Source organism: Olea europaea, chromosome 18 (assembly GCF_002742605.1).
Source record: "Olea europaea var. sylvestris chromosome 18, O_europaea_v1, whole genome shotgun sequence".
NCBI lineage: Eukaryota > Viridiplantae > Streptophyta > Magnoliopsida > Lamiales > Oleaceae > Olea > Olea europaea.
This window is the reverse complement of record NC_036254.1, coordinates 11,972,725-11,991,965: the sequence shown is the minus strand read 5'-3', so window position 1 is coordinate 11,991,965 and position 19,241 is coordinate 11,972,725. Positions and strand designations below refer to the sequence as shown.

At 31.7% G+C, this 19,241-nt stretch overlaps 1 protein-coding gene across 3 annotated transcripts in view; it reads right to left on the bottom strand.

Annotated features, from left to right (window-relative positions):
* The window catches only part of LOC111367462 (lysine-specific demethylase JMJ25-like), a 32,323-nt gene extending 19,377 nt beyond the window's left edge, over positions 1–12,946 (bottom strand). Inside the window, exons 1-6 of one of the 3 annotated variants that reach the window (XR_002697827.1) lie at positions 11,585–12,946; positions 11,385–11,506; positions 10,574–10,673; positions 10,298–10,436; positions 9,405–9,468; positions 8,566–9,313 (exon numbers count right to left, since the gene is read on the bottom strand). Coding sequence is in view for 2 of the 3 variants with exons in the window: in XM_022988350.1 (XP_022844118.1) it covers positions 8,566–9,313; positions 9,405–9,468; positions 10,298–10,436; positions 10,574–10,673; positions 11,385–11,506; positions 11,585–12,832 (2,421 nt within the window). In the remaining variant the exon portion in view is untranslated. The remainder of the gene's footprint in view (positions 1–8,565; positions 9,314–9,404; positions 9,469–10,297; positions 10,437–10,573; positions 10,674–11,384; positions 11,507–11,584) is intronic. The other 2 variants (XM_022988350.1, XM_022988351.1) reach the window with 2 other exon arrangements.
* Between the last annotated feature and the right edge of the window lie 6,295 nt (positions 12,947–19,241).

Below are 19,241 nucleotides of genomic sequence, written 5' to 3'. Positions count from 1 at the left end.
TTAGACCTGCTCAGAAAATTATGAAATTTTACAGGATTGTGCGGAATATTGTGCTGATCAACATGGTGTGTTTCGTTTTCTGAGATAAGCACTGTAGTAGTCGGAATAGCCATTTTTCGATCGACTGGGCGTTCAGTAACTCCTCGATTACTGGCGCATCCATACTCCGTTCCTGCTGATTTTTGGACCGAAGGTGTATAATTTCATGGGTAATTGATTGGTCAGGCGCGTGTAGATGCTTGGGCAATAGAGATGGACGAATTGAATTTTCAAATTCTGGCTCCTCGGGCTCCGATCTCTCAATTCCGACCATGCCTGACAAAACTGATACCATCCCTAGTGTTTTGGGCCCTTCTGGATTTACATGAGGTTCATCTTTAAGAAAGTCCCCGAGAGGGCTAGACTTCAAAAGCTTAGAACAAACACCATTGATCTCGTCACAAGGGATAAAGCCTTCTTGGAAGCCTAATAAAGAGTTTGAATGCACAAAATCAAATATTTTTGGCCCCATTTGGTTGGATTATTTTGGTATCTTAATCACACTTAAAGATGTTTGTTTAAAACCTTATGATGTCATACTCGAAACGCTAAAAAATAATTTATAAATCGAACGAACAAATTATAAATAATAAATTCAAACAATACAAACCTTGCACAAGCTTTTTATTCTCTTTTAGGAGTCATCAGAGTTATAGTCTTTTATCATTATAATGCACACAGGTATCATCTAAAGTCCATGAGAGAGAAGGATATCTAAGACCGACATACTTCATGTATTACATTACTTTCTTAGTCTCGTGTTTATTGCACTTCAAATCTTTGGATGTCTGATGAAGATTGTTATCAACCAACCATATAAGTCGATGTATAAAAAGCTTCCAGGTAACAAGATGTTTTGCTGGCAAGTCATAAGTCTCAAGGCGCTTTCAGGCGTATGCCACAAGATAGACTAATGAATAATTCAAATCAATATAAAAGAACAAAAATATACTCATAATAAATCATACATATTAAAAATCAATAATAAAACAAATTAACAAAATTAAAAGTTTAGCTTGCAAGCAAACAAAAAGTAAATCTATAAAAGAATATTAAAAAATAGCTCAAAAGGCTAAAGTCGGTAATAGAATGTCCAGGACAAACAACCTAGTCATCTTGAGGCATAAGCCTCACAAATGGCACTTAAAGGGGCAGGATTCAAGGCATCTCATGAAAGCCGCATGTGAGGTGGGATTTGAAGCATAAGACTCAAACAATTTCTTTAAATTAGAGATAAACACGATTCGATTTGAGCAATTCATGACAAATTTTCAAACAAAATTTTTCCAAACCAAACCAAATTACTTCAATTTTTAAACCAAACCATTTTTTGCGGTTTGGTTCGACTTGTAACCATGGTTTAACAAAGAAAAAAGTAATATATATCAAATAACTTAAATATTAGTCTAAGATTTTACGTTGAAAAACTATTGACAAAAAACAATTTTATTCCAAATGATCAAATACTTGGAGCTATAACACGATAGGAGAAAGAAAGCATCTTACTAATAGGTATGGAAACACATCTTTCTTAAAATATGGTAAGGTCAAAATATGTACATGTATGTGTGTGTGTGTGTGTGTGTGTGTGTGTATATATATATGTATGTATTTGATACATCTTTCACTCTACTGTCTCTTTAAAAAGTGGTTTCAGGCTTACGCCTTACGGCGTGCCCCACGTGAAGCTTTCATTTAACTCCTCGAAGCTTATGCCTGAGTGTTATTGTCAAGGCTTTTACCTTAAAATTGAGCATCAACACACTAAAATATACTCCTGTTTGCGTTGCCTTCTTCTGCTCTTTTCTTTCTAGCCACTGTTTAAAATATTGCGATTCAGGTCACTTTAAAGAAATTTAAATAAAAAAGGCCTTAAGGCATTGACTATTTGGCAATTTTGGAGGCACATGCTTCAATTGAGAGGTAAGTGAAGGGCACACACCTCAAGGATTATGAGGCATAAGCTCCATAAAATAATTTCCTAAACTTACTTCCTTTGAGGGTAGGCCCATAAAACATTTACAAATTTAGATGGACCAACTTTGGAATATCCCACTACCACATTAGCTATTACCAAAACTTTGAAAAGATGTGTTTTATGATTATCCCATCTTGCGAATTAGGTATTGCTAAAACATTAAAAAGTAGTATTTCTCAAAGGCTGGGAATAGCATGCCTATGCTTGAGCCCTATTTTTGTTGAAAATAAGTTTTGCAATACTAAATTTCCTAATAAAGTGTGGTTAAAAAGTAAAAAAAAAAAAAAATTTAATTTACGTACAAAATATTTTACTGGGAGAATATAATGTTGAAAATGAGTTTAAATAATGGAGCTCAAATAGGGGCTATATCATCCAACCAATTAAACAAATATTTACTTTTCTGTTCTTTAAATATTTCTTTTGTTTGTCTTAAATTGTTTTATTATGAATTTTGAAGATAGTATATGATTTATAATGCGCTAATTTTGCGTTAAAACAATATTTGACATTTTTAGGTTTAGAATCTTACGATTCAAAATTCCATGAGGCTAACACCTCACCTCACGAAGGAAAATCACCTCAGTACTTGATTATGCCTTCTACAATATTGTAACTATCCTCAACTTTTTCGCATATTTTTAGCTTAGAACAGTTTGTGGGTTTCTTATTCTCGTTTTTGCTTTTAAGTGGAAGGAGGCGAAAAGGAAGAAGCATCATTAAAGATGAAGGATGACGACGAACTAACGAAGAATGGGAAGATATTAATAATGATGATTGATGAAGACGGTAGGAAAATTAATATATTGGGCACATTTGGCAAATAAGTCAATAGCTTATAAAAAATGGGCCTTAAATAGACGTTGGTAAAAATATATAGGGAGTGGGTCTCACGTAAAATAATATTAAGGAAAAAGGAAGATAAACCTTACTTATGTGGCATATTTCAACGCACAAAATTTCTTATGCCCATGGCTTATAAGTCGTGGGTTAATGTGCCAAACATGCTCATTGATCATACTCACAAGTTCTTATTAGCATTAATTATACGAGTGACTACTAGATTATTTCTAATTAGAATTTTTCTCTGTGAATACTAATTTGAGGAGTTATTATTTTACTAATTGCTGATTCATAGATCTATTTTATGTTTGTTTGAAAGTTAAATTATTAAATCTATTATTTTTATTTTGATACTCATTTCAGTTCAAACCTAAGAATTGGAGAAAAATTGTTCAAAGCTTTGGAAAATAGCAGTCACATGAAATTTTTCATTCATTGAGTAAAATCCAAGACATTCTAGTTCAATCATCAACATACCATTTATAATAAGATAGGAAGTACCTCTTGATGACTCCTAAACATTAGTATACATTTAAGGAAATAGGAATTTCTAACCTGTTATTTCTTATTGTAAAGGGTAAACTATGCTTCTTGATACTTCATATACTTGAAATTGAAATTAAAAAGACAAGCCATGATATGAAGATTTGAGGAAAACAAAAAATAGGATGACCAAGTCAAAAATGAAGCAGCCAAATTTCTCTCACCTTATTTTCACATTTCTAAATAGCAAAGACTTTCATCCCAACTGGAAAGCACCAATATGCTAGCGACATTGGTGTATCACTGCCCAACACGTATCGGACATCGCTACATCTCCTACGCGTGTCAGAGGTCCTTGCGACGTATCCCTTGCGAAGAACTGAAGAAAACAGAGCTGTAAACTGAAGTTCTGAGGAAGAACTCTTCAGGCTTCGACGTCAGTGATTTCCATCGACGGCTGAGGAAGAACGGAAAACAATAAGCGTTATCAGTTGGCGACTGAGGAAGAACAGTAACCCTAATTTGTTGGAGGAGAAATGAAGAGGCATGTTTCGGTCATTTGGGATGAATTCTATGAAAATTTGAAATCATTACTCTTCTTAGAAAGAGGTATTTTAAATCTAAAAACGAGACATTTTTTATCATTTAAATTTATCATTTTACGCCCAATTAAAAATTCAGCTAAATCTATTTGTTTTTTTTTTTTTTTAAGTAATCAAATATTTTATTAATCAAAAGGTAATTCACAAGAAGTGTATTATACACTTAAACAAGAAATAAACGTCATGAAATTAAGCAGCCCAACTATGTGACTAGAAGTTGCAGCATTAAATCAATTATACAATGTCAAATAAAATAATTCTCTAAACTGCTCTAAAATCTTTATTTGATCATCAAAACAGCGCCCGTTTCTTTCTCTCCACACGCACCAAACAATGCAACCTGGAATAAGGTCCCAAACACGTTTACTGTCCTGGTCACGAAACTTTCTTACTCGAACTCATTTTCAAACACATGTTTTTTCAATAAATTAATTCATACATAAGCCCAAAATTTTTCCTACTTTTTAACCCTCACAATCTCTAAAAAAATCACTATTACAAAATTTTATTATTATTATTTTTTAAATGGGGCTCAAATGGAGGCTAAAAAATAAAATTTTAATGAACGTGTCTACACCATATCGTGTCGGAACTCTTACAAAAATTGTATCAATGTCTCAGACACGCATTTGAGCAAAAAAAATAACATTTTAATGAACGTGTCTACATATGGTGTCGGAATTTTTACAAAAATTGTATCAATGTGTCAGACACGATGCATGTCGAACACTCGTATCCGTATAGTTGCTTTCCCATTACTTTTTTATATAAGATAATACAACTACAACCCCCATCCCTCTCTCTTTTATACTGTCAATCTCTTCCTATTAGGTTTTGAAAAAATAAAAAAGGCATAGATAGAAAGTAATTGATAGTGAGATTGTTACTTGAAGATATAGAGAAGACCACAACCAATTTCATGTACATGGAGAACAGATAACAAGTTTGAAGAATCTTTCCGATTAATAGCAATAACGAAAGTTGCCTTAAACTTTTCTTTTGCAAACCACCGAATTTAAGTTTGGAAAGTATATGCTTAAAGCCCCCAATCAATGATCCAAGAATTAGAGGATGCATGTAAGGTTTATGATGGGGTTGTATTACATGGTTAAGTAAGAGTATAGGAAGAAGTTCCAAAACACCAAACAGTTTCTGCAGGTGGTCCACGTGTTCCCAAGTGAAAGGTAGCTTCTCAAAAGTTTACTTTATTATGTTCCTCCATCCACAACTCCTTGATATGCCTTTTATTGTGTTGTTTTCAACCTTTTGACTCTAAGCAGGCCTCACATATAGCTTACAAAAGTTCTCCATGATGTTTTGGCTCGTTAAAATTATCGATATTGATTGTCTTTTCACCAAATCCTTTGCTACCTAACCGAACATGTCCATTAAAGCTATCATGACTTGCTTTGGGAGTAGAAATTTTGTCCTGGGTTGGAGTTTGTTCCCAACATAAAAGTGCAGTGTCTTTCCTTGTCATGTACGAAAAAATATGCTTCACGTAAAGAACCTTAGCTTAACAATAATACAACATTTTTATATTGTACAAATCTTGATTAAGTCCAACCAAAAATTCCAAAACCAAACACGTTGAAGGCAACTTGACTAACCTTACTGCATCAACTGCTAATTCCATCTCCACATGATACTAAGATCTAATTCTTCCCATACAATTTTTAGTATTGTAGCAAACAAAACACTCAAGATGCGTTCCCTCTATGTAAAAAAACTGAGATATTATCTCGAATTTCTTTGGCTGAAGGGCGGAAAAAAAGGCTTCTAATATAAGGCTCTGTAAAATTAAGTAGCCTAACTCATAATCATTGAATTTCAACTTCCCATGTTCCAAAGGGAAGATCAAATTCCTATGATTCTTCAATAGTGCCGATTATATAGCCTATTCTCCTCTACTTTTCAAGAAAAGTTTGGCGATCATTCTAGAAACTTTATTAAGTTTTCTGTAGCACTCTCAATGGTTAAATCGTTAAAATGAGAGGATAATTTTCAATCAGAATTTAGGTTTCACGAATTCTGGCATAAAAAAAATTATGACATAATGACAAAAAAAATAAAAAAAAAACAAAAACAAAAGAAAATAATTAGCAGAGATAATAGGCAATCAGAGGCTTGAAGAAGAAAAATGAGACAGCTCATATTCCTCGACTACCATGTTCCAATATGGATATCTTGTCTGTTATTCTCCTCGACTTTTCAAGAAAAGTTTGGCGATCATTCTAGAAACTTTATTAAGTTTTCTGTAGCACTCTCAATGGTTAAATCATTAAAATGAGAGGATAATTTGCAATCAGAATTTAGGTTTCACGAATTATGGCAAAAAAAAATTATGAGATAATGACAAAAAAAAAATGAAAAAAAAAAACAAAAGAAAATAATTAGCAGAGATAATAGGCAATCAGAGGCTTGAAGAAGAAAAATGAGACAGCTCATATTCGTCGAATACCATGTTCCAATACGGATATCTTGTTTGTTTATTTTAGCATTTTAAAATTTTCGTTTCCAACTTTTTAAGATTCCATATCAATGTGTGATAAATTCTGATACAACACAATTAAGAAAAATGAAGTCATCACATTTAAACTTGTGGTCTTAGATTGTTAAGAAGTGGATTGAATTGCAATTTGAAATAGCCATGACAAGTGTAAGAACAAGGGTGAGTTCACCTAACAGGGTACCAAGAGGTTGGCTTAGCAAAAATAAATCACAAATAAAGGGCATAAGAGCAAAGATGAATAAAAGGCCCCTTGGCAATTCATTTGTTCTTTAAAACTTCCATATTCTTGTGTGATACATTATTCCCCACTGAATGAAGCATTTGGCTTGCAAAAGACAATTTTATATGCATCTAAGGATGTTGATTTCATCTAATGCCCAAATGGTGTGTAATGTTAGTGGTGGCGTGGAGGTCCTTAATGCTATACTCAATCAAACTAGAACTAGAATTTATTTTTTTTTCCCCTACAGAAGTAATTAGTGCAATGCAAAATTGACATCATAAAACATAGAGCAAGCCACCAATATTTATTGAAGATCCAGCCAAATCTGGAAATAAATGGTCTGTATGGAGAAATGCAGCTTGCTGCCAAGATTATAAATCATAATCTTTCATTACTTTTAATGAACTCGTAGCTCTAGAGAAGTTACGTGAGAAAGTTGATGGAAAAAATGCCAAGAGAAATTATCATCTCTTATGGCTACAACTCAGTGACTTATTAAGGAAAAAGAATATCTCATACACAAGAAAATTAAGTACTCTGCATCTACACCCAACACAATTTTGAGCATATGAGAAGCATATGTGTTGAGATTGTAGTTGAGAGTTCAGGCACCATTAAGAGTCCACGATATACAGGTGTATAAACATGGTGGAAATATATTTTCAATCGCGGGTATGAGTTACAGCAGCGACTCTTTTAAGAGGGTTTTGTATCTTCTTTAATTACATATTTTCAATCCTGAACTCGACTTACAATAATTATCCTTCTAAAACGGTTCCATTCTTCTTCATGATATTTTTTCAATAATGGGTTAAAATTAGCAATCACCCTTTAAGAGAGTCAATTATTTAGTATTTCAAGAACACACCTGACAAAATGAATTGAATGCTTTTGACAGAAAGTATATAAATCTTAACTCGTATCTAAATTTAAGACAGATCAAGCAACAACTGTCAAGATTTCTAGCAAGATCGACAACTAATCACACTAAATCCATTCATAGTTGGAAAACTGAAGCTGGAGCAATGCATCTCACAAAGAAATAATATTAGAAGCTACTCATAGGCTATTCAATAATTTATTTAACAATAAAGTTTCCTTTTGATTAACATCCTGGTAATGAAGCAATATCTATTTACGAGGGATAATCAATGTCCGTTCTTGAATTACACTATAATTAGAAACATAAGAGATCAGAGTAAGGCAAGGGATCATTCATTTTATAAGGTGAGAGTTTGGGAATGATTGTCAATGAAATTCCTCAACTGAAAAAAGGAAGTTGTATAGAGACTAGTACCAAAAAAGAAAAAAAGGGGAAAAAATACTTCATCCAATCTAAAACAGACCTACCCTGAAAAACGAAAATATCCATACAACTGACAGGGAGATTAAAATGGAAGAATACTCTATGACAAATAAAAAAGAAATCACATCGAGAAACAATGAGTGAAACAGCGAGAATTAAGCTACGGCTAATCATATACAAGATGCTAATAAGGGCTAACATTCATCAAAATCATGGGATTCTAGGAGACACCATGCTAAGCCCAGTGCTTGGGGCAAAGCCAATCGCGTTGAACAAATGAGAGGGGCTTGGCAAAAATATTAGCTGTTTGCACAAGTGTAGGAACAAGTTGTACACCCAAAGAGAGAAGTTCAGGAGTGATTGTAAATGATATTTCTTCATTAAAGGATAATGAAGCAGTACGAGGAGAATAATCTCAACCCTACTTCGCATGGGGAAAAAAATATCCAGTTAGACAAGACGAATAATTTGGTTTAAAAAGGTGCAATACAACACAAGACAAGACCAATATATCAACCCCATCATATGGAACTACAAATCCAGAGGGATAAAAGAAAGTGGTGTTTAAGAAGTACTTACCTCACAGGAGTCTAGGCAATCTACTGCAGTCACCATCAAGTCAGAGGAACCTCTTTTAATTGAAATTTCACGGAATGCACGCCACATTACCATTGGATCCCAACTCAGTCCAGTTGTAAGATTGAGAACATCACTAACAATAATTGGCTCCCCCTTGATCCAGTGTTTCTGGAAGTGCTCCAGTTCCCCCGGCTGGATGTCACTAGCCAAAGGACAGAACAAGTAATTGTCACTAGAACTGCTTCTAGAAGCAGCTTTCCGCAGTTTCTCATTGTTAACATCGGTGCCCTCATTGATTTTGACACAAGGACATTGCTTGGGAATTTCAGATACATCAGCAAGTCCACACGTTCCAACTAACTTTTCAACCCTCTTCTTTAACTGTGAAACCCAGCTTTCACCCAAGATGCATTTGAGCTCCAGAGTGCCATGTCCACAACCACCCCTCTCTTTCGGAGGGCAAGGAATCTCACCAGATACTTTTGCCTTCCACTCAGGTACTGGCATCTGCTCGCTCCTAGAATGTGACGGTAAGCATGATATAGAAGAAGTTTCCTTTTTCGAAGTTGTACGAGTTTCTATTCCATGCAAGTAGTTTTTCCCTCTATCAATATACTGAATTACAACCCCTTTATCACATCCTTTCAAACAGCCTTCTCGAATCTCCCTACAACAAGTCAGGCAGAGATCATATGAACAATTTGGACAGCTTCTGTGAAAATCGGCAATAGAGGTACTGCAATTGTCACTGCAAGAAAGGAAGCCACATAATTGGATCAATAATAACATTAAGCTTAAAAAGGTAGAAATATTAAATCACACAAATGAGGAAGCCATACCAGTACATTCGCTCGTCATGAGAACACTCAATTTTCTCTATTTTTATGTCTGTTGACGATGATCCTGCATCCATAGTTATCACGAGGACATAAATTTTCATTACACATAGCAGCGCAACTCAACAGTAATGGTGCCAGACCAACTTATCCAGTTTATTTCACATCAAACAAAAATAACACCTTCACTTTTACCGTTATAAACCACCAAAGCCTTAAATCCATAAAGATTTTCTTGTACAAACTAGATATCTATATAATTTTTTATAAAGCATAGAGACACCTAAGTGCTTATTTATTTTCACAAGAAAAATAAGAAGCTATACAGTACAATTATATTGTTTTTCTTACAGCACTTGGCTTATTTTTCAGTTCTCCTTTTTCCTTTTGCGGTCTTCTCCCTGAATGGAGTACAGGTCAATCATGAACAACATCATGTCCTGGAATAGAACTATAAGCAAACTGACTAAGTCACTACAGGACATGGATTCCAACTTTGGTGATACAATAATTCATGTCTATTTAATGTCAACGAAATTACTTGACCTTTTTCCATAGGATAGGAAATCATTGTGTGACTTTGCAAATACTAAGATTACAAGACAACCAAAATAATTCCCAAGATATTTTGGCCAGCACGCACATTAAATTCAAGCTTTGAATGTGCCCTTCCAGCTTCATCCTAATTAGGACTATATTCGTCCAACAACATTGCTGAACTTGCATAAAAATCAATCATTTGAACATTTTAAGTTTACGTTTGAACACTACTTTATTTTTTGTTTACACTGGAAGAAACCAAATAAAATGTAGAACTGTAGAAATAAAGATATATTTGTAATAGTATGAATTTCAGAAGAAGTTCAATTGACACATACAAAATAATATTGGATTACCTCGAATATTAGCTTCCATGTCTTTTTCCACCATCTGATCATGATTAAATTCATCCAAAAATGAGAAGAGTGCATGGAGGAGATACTTTAAGAAACAAATCTTTTTATCCTTATCTCCTAGATCCCCGGAATACACACTCTGCAAGTAACAATTAGAAAATCATTAAGCCAACAAGGCTCCCAAAAAATTAATAATAATAATAAATAAAAAATTAAGAAAGAACGAGAGAGAGAGAGAGAGAGAGAGAATAACAGGAAGAAAGATTGCAATACAACCTTGGGTATATCATGTTTACGTAAACAATCTTTGCAGTTGCACGTTTGACGACAACATGGACATGCCTTCTCTATATCTTCCTCTGATAGTTCAGGATACCTATATTGAGGGCAAGGAAAAGAAAAGTAAGGAAATATTCAGACATTCTTAGGAATAGATGCTTAATTCACATCTAGTTTGGCAGTTAGGGCAATTTATGCTTGTTGCTACAACATCAAGAGATGTGTGAACATCTTTATCAACTAATTACCCTTTACAAAGCAACATATCATGATCATATTTCCAAAGAAAGAAAACAATGACAAACCTAGTTAAATTTCTGGACAAAAATCATGTTCTGGTCAGATACAATGCACGTGTTCATGCACAGCAGCGCATGTTGCAAACCATCAATCCACAACCAGCAAAAAATGGCATAACAAATCCCGGGCATTAGTAACTTCACAAAGAAAGGGGAAAAAAGAAACCAAAAAGAAAGTGCAAATTCCAATATTCAAATTGGTTACCCTCCTCATTCCACATTGTGATCTATGAAACCAAATGTTAAGAAGAGAAAAACTAAATGATATTTGTTAATGCCATTTGAATAGAAATCCATTTGCATGCAAAATTGCATGCGCGCCTAAGGATACTGACATCCAAATAAGTTGGTACATTTAACGGGATGGACCATGCTTCTATTTTATTTTGAAGGTTGCACAAAGTTTACTTAGCAAATCACTTCCTAAAATGCATCAAGCAACAGGTAGTAGCATTTCATTAAAGAAAGCTGTGACTTTATAGATATTGGCATCAATAATTAACATTTACCATTTCTGGATACAAGGGAGACAGTAGCGTCTAGGGTGCTCTGGGCGGCACTGCCGACACCGCACAACCTTCCTATCACTCTTCATACATTGATGACACATCATGGATGGATCATCTGGGTCCTGTTTACCAAAAAAGCAAGTGTGTAATTCAATTTTGAATCAGAAAATATATGCAATAAGCCAAGAGCGCAAGCTTACACCACTATAATACTTCCTCCTAGAATCAAATTTTGGTTCTACCGTTGATTGGGATTTTCTTCTCCTTGAACTATAGGTCTCATCCTCTGTGCTACCAGATAAATCCACTTTTTCAGCTTTGTTTATCCTTACCATCTTCTTTGCTTGGGTCTTTTGACCCTTGCTATTCTTTTCTTGAGTTATTGACTCGGCCTCCACATTTCTCTTGGGTTTCTTCACTTGTTTAACCCTCAACTGACCGTCCAAGTTATCAGTATAATAACTTTCTTCGATCTTAGCAGCTTTAGTCACCAGCGTCTCTGGCTTTCCTTTCAGACCCTTATTCTTCTCCTGAAGACCCAACTCCATCTCAACGTTATTCTTAGATTTCTTCACTTGTCTAACCCCCAAATCATCCTCTTCGCTTCCCTTAGCTTCCTTTTGCTTCACCTGCAACTTCTTATCCTTGCTCTTCAGGGAAGACTCACTTTTACAACTACTTTTACCCATTCCTCGAAAAGCATAGTCAACATCCTGACCCAACTGATCACCATCCTTTTTTTCTACCTTATCTTTCCCCTTCCTAGACCCTTCTTTCTTCTCGGGGAACTCTGATCTCTTCTCCAACTCTTTGTTGCATCTCCCTACTAAATTCTCATTTCTACCATCCTTTGAATCATCTTCACTTCCACTAGCCCCGTCTTTCAGCATAATACTCGAGTCCGTCGCCCTCGTTTTGGTCCTTACCCCTTTCGTTTTCCAAAATTTCGCCAAACTAACATCTTCCTCAAAAGCCGAATCGTTCTCCTTCCCTTCCTCGTCACATTTCACATTCTTGTCATATTCATCACTATTATTCTCAAAGATATCCCTCTCTATTTTTTGGGTTCTCTGCTTTTTCAGCGGATCCCCATCCTCCTTAGACGATTCCTCGTCACCCTCTGCTCCGACTCTACTCCGCTTGTTCTTAGTGCTTCCAGATAACCCTGAGTTACCCGATTTATGTACCGGAAATGCATCGCCTTTGGAATTCCCAGAACGCTCTTTGACAACCTTAGTAGGGTTAGACGCATTAACAGAAGAATTTTGCATCAAACCTGTGCTCTTTTTGAACAGCTGGAGGTAGTGCTTCTGGCAATAGGGTTGGTCGTGGATCCTCCAGTCGCGGCACCGCCATTTCTTTCCGTCGTTCCTTCGGCACCGTAGGTCCTTCGGCGGGAACTTTACCGCCGACGGTGACGTGCCCTCGTCGTCCGACGACTCTCGCATTCCTCCTCGACTTCGCCTTCTGGCTTTTGCTTTAGTTTTTCTGGAATGTGGTGTTTTGTTTTAGAGGGAAAGAGAAACAAACGGAATAGTGAGAAATGCCCACTTTTGACACCCAATTCGAGAATTAAGAACCAAAACACACCTAGGAGAATAACAAAAACTTGCTCCCCCAAAAAAATATTTTCTGGAAAATTATATATATTTTTAAAAATTGTAACGTATTTTTACTGAAAAAATAGTAATCGAACATTCAAAATAGAAATTTAAATAGAAAATTGATATTTTTTATGGAATACAAACGTAATCAAATATTTATCACGTATGTTATAAAACGGGTAATTAGTACAAAACGTCATTTTTTTTAATGTTATTGTGTAAAACGTCCTTAACCTTTATTTTTTTGTCCTATTATTCTTACATTCATCTTTTATTACAGAAGTCATCACTTTATTAAATTTCTCGTATAAAATGACAAATATATCCCATATTTAAACAAATTAATAAAAAAAAGAAAAGTTAAAGAATAAATTGCAATCTTACTCTCGAACTTTTTTAAAAAGTGTAAATGAGTCCAAATAAATTGTTAAAAGGGTACTATTAGCACAAACGTATCTACTTTTCATTATTATTGTGCAAAACGTTCAATCTTTCACTTTTTAATATTTTCATACTTATTTTTATACTTCATTGCAAAAATCATTATTTTCATCAATTTTCTCAATAAAAAGCTGTAAAATGACGAATATACCCTCCTATTTAAATAAGGGTAAAAATGTCAAAAAATAAAAAGCATTAATGTTTTGCACAATAATAATGAAATATATGAATGTTTTGTGTTATTTGAACTCATTTACACTTTTTAAAAAGTTTGAGAGTATGATTGTAATTCATTCTTTAACTTTTCTTTTCTTTTTTATTTTATTGTTTTATTTAAATAGAGTGTATATTTGTCATTTTACATGAGAAATTATGCTAATTACCCGTTATAAGACACACAACTTTTTAAGCATGTTTGATCTCTATTTTTTTAAAATGCATTTTTCTTTCTCTTCTTTTTAATCACACGTTCTTTAATAGCATAATATTATACGAAAATCTAAAACTTTTTCTTATTTCTTAACGACACAATGTCCATCAAAATGTTATTTCAAAATACATTATTTTTAAAAAGGGGCTCAAACATGTCTTTTAATTATATATTTCAAAAAATTTATTAAAATTTACTAAGAGGTTGTTTGAGCCATATTTTTCAAGAAATTAGTAGAAAATATTTGACCGTTATGGTCAGAAATGGGGTCCACATCAGAGACATTTGGTCAAAAAAAAAGTGGCTGCACATGGGCTCCAACAATAACATTTCTCATTTTTTTGTCCAAAAAATATGGCTCAAACAGCCTCTAAAACTCTAATTTTAATCACACTACCAAATAAACAGAGTCATATATTCGATTCATTTTAATAACTATATTACATTTTAATTAAAATGAAATATTCTTTGAACATGTTCGAGACCCATTTTTTGAAAATAATGTATTTTGAAATAGTATTTTGATAGAGAATAAATTGTTAATAAATAAGAAAAAAATTTGAATTTATGTATAGTATTATTTTGTTGAAAATGTATGATTGAAAAGAAGATGGAGAAAAATATTTTTGAAAAAAAAATTGTAAACAAACAAGTTCTTAATATTTAACCGTTATCATATTTATTGACCTGTTTGAGCCACATTTTTTGTTTAGAGTGTGTTTTGAAATAATGGATTGATGGAAAATCTGTGATTTAAAAAATAAGGAAAATTTTTGAATTTTTATGTAATATCATTTTTTTGAATAATGTGCGGTTGAAAAGAATAGAAAAATATATTTTGAAAATAATATGATCAAACAAGGAGTATATTCGGGTAATTACATTACCACTACAAATAATGTTAGTTACACTTCAATTTTAAACATTTTTATATTACATAAGTGGAATTTTAATATATTTATCACGTAAAATGTTTTAACCCCACTTTGGCTTAGATTTTAATTTGAGTCAAAATCAAACAATCAAATATTAATTATATTTTTTTATGGGTCTCACAATTTTTCAACCACACATTTTAAGGATTTCTATCAAAATCTACTAAAAATCTAATTTTAATCACCACCAAACACCCGTTTATTCTTCCATCACAATCATAAAACATTTGAAACTTTGCCCCTATTTGACAACTATTATAATGAAAAATTTTAATAAAATATATTTTTAAACATTTGTTTTTTGAAGAAGAGTGGTTAAAAAAAATGTAAAGTTTTTTTTATTTATGTGTAATATTAATTTATTGAATAATGTGTGGTTGAAAAGAATAAAGAAAATATGTTAAATTTGATTCTATTGAAAAAAAAGAAGATTAAAAGGGGTATTTAGCATAAAATGTTCTTACTTTTTAATGTTATTGTGTAAAACGTCCATACTTTTCATTTTTTACATTTTAACCCTTACTTTTCACCTTTCACTGTGGAAATCATCATTTTCATCTAATTTTTCAATAAAAAACTTAAATGACAAATATATCATTATATTTAAATAAAACACAAAAAAAGAAAAGAAAATTAAAGAACAAAATACAATTATACTCCCAAAATGACGTTTTACTTCTTATTTTTACATTTCAATGCGAAAATTATCGTGTTCATCCATTTTATCAATGAAAAGTTATAAAATGACAAATATACCCCATTTAAATAACGAAAAAGAAAAATACAGAATAAATTGCAACTATACTCTCCAATTTTTTTAGAGAATTACAAATTTAAATAATTTAAAATTAATTTGTATTTTTTTTTTTAATTTGGGAATATAATTATAATTTATTCTTTACTTATCTTTTCTTTATTTTTGTTTGTTTTAAAGAGTAGTGTATATCATCATTTTGCAACTTTTAATTGAGAAAATTGATGAAAATGATTATTTTAGCAATAAAATATGAAATTAATCGTGAAGATGCCAAAAAATAAAATGTATGAACTTTTTGTATAATAATATTGAAATGTATGAACGTTTTGTATTAACTACCCTTTTAATAATATATTGGGGCTCATTTACACTTTTTTTAAAATATTTAAAAGTATTATTTCAATTTGTTCTTTAATTTTTTTCATTTTATTTTGATCATCATATATATATATATATAAATGGGCCCACGGTGGACGAGTAAAAGTGGAAATAGACAAATATTTGAAAATGAAGCTAATTTTATTGATATTTGAAAATTGAAATACAAATATTGAAATCAAATTTGAATTACACGATTGAATGATAAAGTTAGTAAAAGAATACAAGGTTTTCGCTTTTAATACAATAGTTTATTGTATTATCAAACATTTTGTAGGATCTCCATCAGACGTTTTAGAAAAAGTTTCAAGTATTTTATTAATTTTAAGTTGTTCATTTTTTTACAAGATTTTCGTTGGTATAAAGATATGTTTTTAACACGTGTATTTCTACGAAAAGATTGTAATCAAGCTTACTGGAAAGAAGGATTTTTATCTGAACTTCCAAAATTATTCTATGAAAGAGTCAAAAATTCAATAAAAAAAAGAATATTCAAATAATATTCCACACGATGTTCTTTCTTATGGAGAATTGATTTGTGTCATTAACAGAGAAGGATTAACATTCTGTAATGAACTCAAACTTAAATCCAAATTGCATACAAAAAAATTAGATAGCCAAAAAAAACCTGGATCATTCTGTGAACAATATGGATTTGAGAAAATTATTCCTCCATAAAAAATAAAAAGAAAAATTTTTCAAAAAAAAATTTATTCAAAAGAAAAGAATTTTCAAAAACCCTCTTATTTAAAAAATAATAATAATAAAATATCTAAAACGAAATTTCAAAAGAAAAGATTTTCAAGAAAAATTTATGTTACTTGTAGGAAATGTCAAAAATCTGGGCATTATTCTAATAAGTGCCTTCTCAAATGCAAGATTAATAATCTTAAAATTGATGAAGATATTAAGCTCCAGCTCCTTAAGTATATTGATTCAAATTCCAATTCTGATAGTGAGTCTAACTTGAAGTTGGAACATTTTTATCAACATCAAGAAGATTCCGATGCTGAATCTAATTCAAATTCTCAATCCTCCTCAAGTCAAAGTAAAAAAACTTTGTGGTTGCAAAACTATAAATATTCTTACTAAACATGAAGAACTTATTAAAGAGATTGTTGATCAAGTAGAAGATCAACAACTCAAAAATAAGTTTAATTCTCTTATTCCTTCAAAATCAAAAGCTGAACCTTTCAATATGCAAAATGTTTTAAATCGTTTTGAAATTTCAAAATCATCTAGTTTTGATTTAAAATCAGAAGTCAATTCTATGAAATCTCAAATTTCTATTCTTAAACGTCAAATGAAAGATGTTAGAATGGAAGTTTTTCTCAAAACTCAAGATAAGAAACAAAAGTTAAAAACTCCTTCTTATTCCTTCTCTTCTAATTCTTCCGATGAAGAATTTAATCCTCTCATTCCTTCAAATATTCAATCTGAAAAAAATGATTAATGTTATTAATCGTATTCAACTTCAAAAATGGTATTACAATATGACTATTGTAGTCAACAAAGAATTCAAATTTTCATCTATAGTCCTTATTGATTATGGAGCTGATCAAAATTATAACCTTGAAATATTGATACCTACAAAATATTTTGAAAAAACAATTGAGCGTTTTTATGGTACTAGTGGTACGAAACTCAATATTCAATATAAACTTTCAAAAGCTCATGTTTGCAATTCAAAAATTTGTTTCAAAAATATTTTTTATCTTGTTAAATATTTGGATCAAGAAGTAATTCTTGGTACTCATTTTATTTTTAAAATATATCATTTCAAGTTAATTCAAAATGTTTAACTACAAATATTTTTGATCAAGAGAGTTATTTCAAATTTACAAATTCTCCTTCTTATAAAGATGTTAATTCTTTAAAAAAAAACATCAATTTCAAAAATAGTTAATAATTTCAATTTCAAAAAAATCATATTGGATTTCTCAGAGAATAAATTAAATTTTAAAGAATTGAAGAACAATTACAAAATCCTTCCATTAAAGAAAAATTTTCAAATCTTAAAAAACAAATGGAAAATGAGATTTGTTCTACTATTCCAAATGCTTTTTGATATCGTAAAAAATATGTGGTTTCTCTTCCATACAATTCTGATTTTTATGGAACAAATATTCCTACAAAATCTCGTTATATTCAAATGAACAAATAATTATTAGACTTTTGAGAAATCGAATGATTCGTCAGAGCAAATTTCCTTGGAGTTGCTCAACTTTCTATGTCAATAATTCGGTTGAAATTGAACGATGTACTCCGCATCTTGGTATCAATTATAAGCCTCTCAATACTGCTCTTCAATGGATTCGATATTCACTTCCTTAAAAGAAAGATCTTTTGAATAGATTATTCATGCTTGTTATCTTCTCAAAATTTGATATGAAATCAAGCTTCTAGCAGATTGAAATTAAATAAGAAGATAAATACAAAACTACTTTCAATGTTCCTTTTGGTTAATACGAATGGAATGTTATGCCGTTTGATCTCAAAAATGCTCCTTTTGAATTTTAAAAAAAATTGAATGATATTTTCAATCATTTTCCAAATTTCATTATTGTTTACATAGATGATGTTCTTATATTTTCAGAAAGCATAGAACAATATTTCAAACATATCAATACGTTCATACATGTAATCAAGAAAAATGGTTTAGCAGTTTCTGCTAAAAAGATTGTATTATGTCAAACAAAAATGAGATTCTTAGGTCATAATATTCAAAATGGTTCAATTATTCCAATTTAGAGAAATCTATATTTTACTGAAAAAATTTCTGATGAAATCTTAAACAAATCTTCTCTTCAAATATTTCTTAGTTGTGTCAATTAGGTCAATGACTTTATCAAAGAAACAAGGTTGATCTGTGCTCCTCTTTTCAAAAGATTACAAAAAAATTCGGACCTATGAAGTCACGAGTGCACATTAGCTATTCAAAAAGTCAAAAAGTCTATCAAAAATATTCCATGCTTATAAATTCTTGACCCCACTGCTTCAATTACTGTCGAAACTGATGCCTCTGATTTAGGCTTTGGTGGAATGTTAAAGCAGATTCCAAAAAAATCAAGTCAAGGACAGTTGGTTAGATTCCATAGTGGTGTATGGACTGGCCCTCAAAATAACTATTCAACTATCAAAAAAGAAATTTTATCAATAGTCTTATGTATTTCAAAATTTCAAGATGATTTAAGCAATAAAGAATTTATTCTTAAAACTGATTGCAAAGCATCAAAAATGTTTTACAAAAAGATGTGAAAAATCTTGCTTCGGTACAAATCTTTGTTAGATGGCAAACTATTTTGTCTTGTT